At 43.8% G+C, this 6,189-nt stretch overlaps 2 protein-coding genes across 2 annotated transcripts; both read right to left on the bottom strand.

The window, feature by feature from the left end:
• Positions 1–437: 437 nt before the first annotated feature.
• Positions 438–3,588, bottom strand: LOC131671111 (uncharacterized). The gene is made up of 2 exons (XM_058947313.1): positions 498–3,588; positions 438–442 (listed from the first exon to the last, which is right to left on the bottom strand). Exons 1-2 carry the CDS (start codon positions 3,586–3,588, stop codon positions 438–440), a joined length of 3,096 nt encoding a protein of 1,031 aa, XP_058803296.1.
• Positions 3,589–4,395: 807 nt separating this feature from the next.
• LOC131671105 (uncharacterized) lies at positions 4,396–5,709 on the bottom strand. Its single transcript, XM_058947301.1, has one exon. It carries the CDS (start codon positions 5,707–5,709, stop codon positions 4,396–4,398), a length of 1,314 nt encoding a protein of 437 aa, XP_058803284.1.
• Positions 5,710–6,189: the final 480 nt, after the last annotated feature.

Here is a 6,189-nt window from a genome sequence, read left to right as displayed (position 1 = left end):
CAGACTCTCTTCAGCTCCATCCGGGAGCATCGCGTCGCAGAAGCCACCCTCTCGGCGTGACCTCTGAGCTTCTGGCTGTGAAATTTCCGATTTCACCATTCTCGGACCAGGCTTAGTAACTGTACTCTCAGACACGACATGGTTCGACTCTTTTGGGGTAAACCACAGCGCACACATCTGGGGCAATAATGTCAATACGTAGGAAGAGAGCCTGGAGGCTCCGACAAAGCGCATCGCTCCCTAACATCAACGATTATGACTAAAATAAAACGCACATAATGAAATTGGTTTTACCTAACAACAATCTTTGGAAAGGCTTGACTGAGTATCGACTAGACAAGTTTTTCAAACGGGACAGTTTCCTCTGGAGGGACTGTCTTGTTGATCACGCATAGTTTTTTAATTCTAATTCTATCACAGATAGAACGCAATGAGACTTAACCTACGAATACAATCTTAAATTTACGTAGAGTTTATAATGGGAAGCACACACAAACGTGTGACATTCCGCTTGAACACGCCTTTTACAGTCTTGACTGAAGCAACTCTCACGACGCCGTCGCTACCAGGATGCACCTCGATGATGACACCCAGTGGCCATTGTCCGCTTGGGACGTTGCCTTCAATGAGTAAGACCACCATACCTGGAGCTAACTCGGAATCACTCTTAGTCCATTTCTGGCGAACTTGAAGTTCATGAAGGTATTCTTTACGCCATTTCTCCCAGAAGTTCTGTCTAGCTTTGGTCAAAAACTGGTAGGTAGACAATCGATTTTCTGAAACTGACGAAAGTGATTGTTCAGGCAACATGTTAAAAGGGCGACCAATTAATACATGCGCTGGTGTTAAAACTAGAGGGTCGTTGGGATCGGCCGAAAGAGCGTATAATGGTCGCGAATTCAGTATCGCTTCAATTTCGATAAGAAGAGTGTTAAATTGCTCATATGTGAGCTGCTTATCTAGAATGCGTTTTAAGTGATGTTTGAAGCTCTTTACGGCCGCTTCCCACAGACCTCCAAAGTGAGGTGAAAGAGGCGGATTGAAGTGCCATTCTATTCTTTTAGAGATTGCGTAATTGTTAATTTCCGCGCGAAACGCCTCTGTATCAAAGAGTCTATAAATTTTAGTCAACTCATTGTTTGCCCCGACAAAATTGGTTCCATTATCGGAATAGACATGCGAAGGTACCCCTTTCCGAGCGATGAATCTACGAAACGCAGCTAAGAAACCTTCTGTTGACAAATCGATAGCCAACTCGACGTGGACGGCCTTTGAAGCTAAGCATATAAAAACACAACCGTAAGTTTTGATAAACGACCTATTTCTATGAGCCTTCTCTTTAATGTTGAACGGTCCGAAAAAATCTACACCTGTGTGACTGAATGCGAAAGATTCACAGACCCGTGGGGCAGGTAGATCTGCCATTTTGGCGTGGCCAATGTGCGGTCTTTGGCGTATACATTTGACGCACCGTTGAATTACCTTCCTTATCTGCGATTTTCCATTTAAAATAAAAAATTTCAGACGAATCGAATAAAGAGTGCAATGAATTCCGGCGTGCAAATTGCCTTCATGATGATGATGAATGACCATTTCAGTCACAGGATGTTTCTGAGGCAAGAGTATCGGGTGTTGTTGCCCGTAAGGAAGTTTAGAATTCTTGAGGCGACTGCCTACGCGAATTAAGTTATCGCTAATGAACGGACACAACCTGTCAAAACATGTACCCTTTTTTACACCGTTAGATGATTTAGATAAACGATCATACTCTACAGAGAAACCTTCCCTTTGAACTAGCTCCAAAATCTTCCTTTCGGATTCCTTGATTTCAGATGGAGTCAGCGGACGTATTCGCTTGCTAATTTCTAGTGTTCGCATTGAATCATGTTGAATTTCCCAATTCCTTTGAGCTGGTTCGCCTGTACACCGAGAGCCCTTTCTCCAACGCGAAGCGTATGCTAGTACTCTAACGAAACGTTCACAACAAGAGAATTGTGAGTAAACTTCGGAAAACGAAGATGGTTTGGTAGCGACCAAACACACTCCCCCCTTTAAACCTGGGACTTCTCGTGGCACCGAGATCACGACTGGAGGCCAGTCAACCCTATCTCTAGCGAGCCATGGTGGTCCAGATTTCCACAGAGAATTCTTGATGAATTCAGACGGTAACTGACCTCGTGACAGAGAATCAGCTGGATTGTCTTCAGAACGAATATGTAACCACTCGACCTGGTCCCTTACTGCCTGAATATTGGATACTCGGTTAGCTTCGAATGTTTTTAATTGTTGAGGCTCCTTTTTTAACCAACAGAGAACAATTGAAGAATCAGAATATAGAATCACTTGATGAACAGGGATTTGCAATTGAGATCGGACCTGAACGTATAAATCCTTGAGGATCGACGCGGCGCATAACTCTAACCGAGGAATAGTTAACCCGCTTAATGGCGCTACTCTAGACTTGCTACAAAGAAGCCTGACCAAAACGTTTTTCTGCGCGTCGATGGACTTGACAAATAGACAGGCACCGTACCCAAGACGTGAAGCGTCACAAAACCCGTGTATTTCGACGCGCAATGCGTCTGGAAGAACTATTTTGCGATCAAAATTGAGACTTTCTACCAAGGATAACTCGCTGAATAAAGCTCGCCATTTCGTTAGAGTCTGTTGAGAGATGGATTCGTCCCAATCGACCTTTGATTTCCAACAATCCTGAATCAGAAATTTTGCGAACATTGTAATGGGTCCTAACAGCCCAAGTGGGTCGAAAATTTTTGCAACAGCTGAGAGAAGAGTTCTCTTAGTCACCTTAAGCTGAGAATCAATTTGACCGATGCAATACTGAAAAGTATCAGCCCTCGAATCCCAAACGACTCCTAAGGTTTTCTGCAAGAGAGCCTCTTTGACCACATGGTCAAGATCGAGGACTTCCTCGTTGATAGAAGTTAACACTTCGAGACTATTTGATGCCCATTTTCGAATGATGAAACCGCCACGTTGAAGAAGAGCCGTCATCTCTTCACGAATCGCGCTGATCTCTTCTGAAGTATCTGCCCCCGCTAAAAAATCATCTACGTAGAAATTCTTGAGCAGAAGCTTACTTGCTCGAGGAAAATTCAACGCTTCGTCTATCGCTAGTTGTTGAAGAGTACGAATTGCTAGAAAAGGAGCTGCTGCTACTCCAAAAGTAACTACTGTTAAGAGAAAAACGCAAATCTTACCCTGATGATACCAAAAGAATTTTTGATATTTGCGATCGTCTGGATGAATCCACACTTGACGATACATCTTTTCGATGTCCCCCGTGATAACGTAAGAATGTGTACGAAACTGAAGTAATTGCTGGAATACAGTGTCCTGAATCGTGGGGCCTACCATAAGGATGTCATTCAAGGATACGCCGGTCGAGGTTTTTGCCGACGCGTCGTAAACCGGTCGAACCTTTGTCGTCTCACTAGACTCCTTAATCACAGCATGATGGGGAAGATAATAACCGTCATTGTCATCATCTTCACACAGAACTGCGTGACCTAACGAAACCATTTCGCTCATGACCTTGGAGTACTCCCTTTCTAAAGCCGAATTCATCCTAAACTTCTTTTCGAGATTGTAAAAGCGACGCAGAGCCTGTTGTTTGGATTCCCCGAGCGTGTGTTTATTCTCCTTAAACGGCAAACGGACAATGTATCTACCTGAAGGGTCTCGGGTGGTATTTTCGACATAATGCCGCTCGCATGCAAGTTCTTCATGAGATTTCACTGACTCGTGGTTTACCTCCTCAAGATGCCAAAAGCGCTCGACCATTCGCGTAAGTGAAAGCGAATTGCAGATTCCTTTATCGGAAGGACACGAATTATTTGTTCCTCCGGCTACAACCCACCCTAAAACGGTTTTTTGTAGAGTGAGTACTGATTCTTCATGTTGAAGCCTTATTTGTCCAACGCTTAAAATCGAAAAAGTTGTTCTTGAAGCTAACAGCATTTGTATGGACTTGGGAAGATGAAACTGGGGATCGGCTAACCGAATGTCCTGTGGGATCTCAAAATCTTCGCGCGGAAAAGCCTCGCTCGGCACTGTATCAGCGATATTAGGAACGACTAAGAAATTCAAATCAAACTGGAAGTTATTTTGTTTTGAACGACAATTTACTTTAACTTGATGCTTGGAGGCAGTATTCAGACTGTTAACTGCTCCAATGTTTAATGAACACGAAAGCTTAGGTAGATTTAAGAAATTTGCAAAATTTTCTGTAATTAGATTGACTGTGGACCCGGAATCTAACAAGGCACGAGCTAGGACAAATTTTCCCGCGCGATTTTTGACGTCGATCAATGCCGTGGGCAATACTTGAGAATCTAGTGAGAAAGCTACTGATGTATATGCTGGGTAAGCTAGTCATGCAGTCTTGGAAGTCGACTGTTCATCCTTTCCAGAGTTCGCACCCTCTTTGTCTTCAAAATGCAACAATGTGTGATGTGGTTTGTTGCAAATTTTGCACCGCCCGGAATTGGGGCAAGGGGATTGATGATTCCAGAGACAATTCCGACAAATGGATTTTGACTTTGCGAATTCAAATCGCTTAATAGGGTCAAGTTTGAGAAATTCTGGACATCTAAAAAGTCGATGACTACCCTTGCAGCCTGGACACGATGGCCTTTTATCAGCTGCTGTTGAGGAATAACTAGGCGCCTTATTAGCGAAAGGAGATTTTGCCGACTCAGTTGCCCGCGACGCAGAAGTGACGAACGACCTAGCCGATTTACTGCGCTTGCTTACCTGCTGCTGCGCGCCGTCGCTGGCCCTTTTCCTGTTATCACTCTCTCCGGCATCGCGCTCTATTGAACGAAGTCTAAAGATCGTATTAGCACTAAAGTCATAAAATTCCTGTAGGGTAGGATACCTATTCATATTGAGCGTTTCCTGCCACTTGGAATTGATAAATTTCGGTAAACGCCTCTCCAAATACCGAACAACCGCCTCCTCTCCGATGACGACGTCAAGACGCTCCAACATAAACAAATGTTGCTTAGTGAGATCAACGAGTGAAGACAAAGAAGATGCGACGTTTTTTGGATCTACGAACGGGAGGTCATAAAATTCATCTAAATGTTTAGTGATCAACACGAGCTTTGAATCATACGCGTCAAGCAGCGTTTGCCACGCTTTCGGATAATTTTCTTCGCTAGGAGTAAAAATTTTAAGTTTTAATTTGGCCTCGCCCTTGAGTGCTTGCTCAAGGCGGCTATGTTTAATCAAGTTGCTATAATCTGCTCGCGAATGTATAAGCGCGACAAATTTATTCTTAAACGCAATCCATTCCTTTGGATCACCATCGAATGTTGGAATTTCGACCGCCGGCAATTTCGGATAATAATGCCGATCAGTCATTGAAGCATTTAACGTAGAGTTCGCGAGAGGCGGGAGCTGTTCGCGAGGTTGGATTTCCGTAGCCCTTGTGGCTACGTCATAGTAACTCGTTTCAGTCGTTTCAAATTCCGGGACTAAAGGATTTTCCGGATCTAATGCAGACAGCTCTTCAAATTGTTCAAAATAATCCTGAAAAAGGGCTGACAGGTTCGACAACCTCAATTTCGCATTAATCGGATTTACCGCTGTACCTTCGAGATAAGTACTTAAACTTTGAATAAGGGTCTTGAACGTTTTCATCTTTTGTTCAAGATATTTAATTCGATCGCACATCTCTGCCATGTTGATAAATGAAATAAAAGAATTGTATTTCGCAAAACTAATGACTTATCTTATTATTCCTTTTCTGTAGCGGTGGCCAACTGGGTGATGAGGTCATCCAAATGGCTAGCGACGGTGTAGCTTGGCGTCTGCAGGTTGATGACGTCGCTACGTCAACTTGATACGCTAAGAATTCCGGCGCGCTCGCCGCACTGATTCTCTTGGCGCGCTCGCCGATTTCCTTTGTCTCAAAATTCACTCACACGCGCGCACGCGACATCACCCATGAACATAAGCCGAATTGAAAAAAGTGAGATTTTCAAACCTCACAGGAGGCACCAAAAATGATTCGTCGCGGAACGACTAAGCTATCATGCCTTAGGTGGCATGACGCCTTTATCTTTTTCTGAACCTTTTGATTTTTACACACTTGCTGTTAATGATTGAAGTGAAGGGAGGTGGTGAAATTATTTACACTTGCTTAATGGGAAAAAGCCTTTG

The sequence above is a fragment of the Phymastichus coffea genome, unplaced genomic scaffold (genome assembly GCF_024137745.1).
Source record: "Phymastichus coffea isolate CEN01 unplaced genomic scaffold, Cenicafe_Pcof_1.1 PCOF00009, whole genome shotgun sequence".
Lineage (NCBI taxonomy): Eukaryota > Metazoa > Arthropoda > Insecta > Hymenoptera > Eulophidae > Phymastichus > Phymastichus coffea.
The sequence above is the reverse complement of the archived record's forward strand: the minus strand, read 5'-3'. Positions and strand labels throughout refer to the sequence as shown.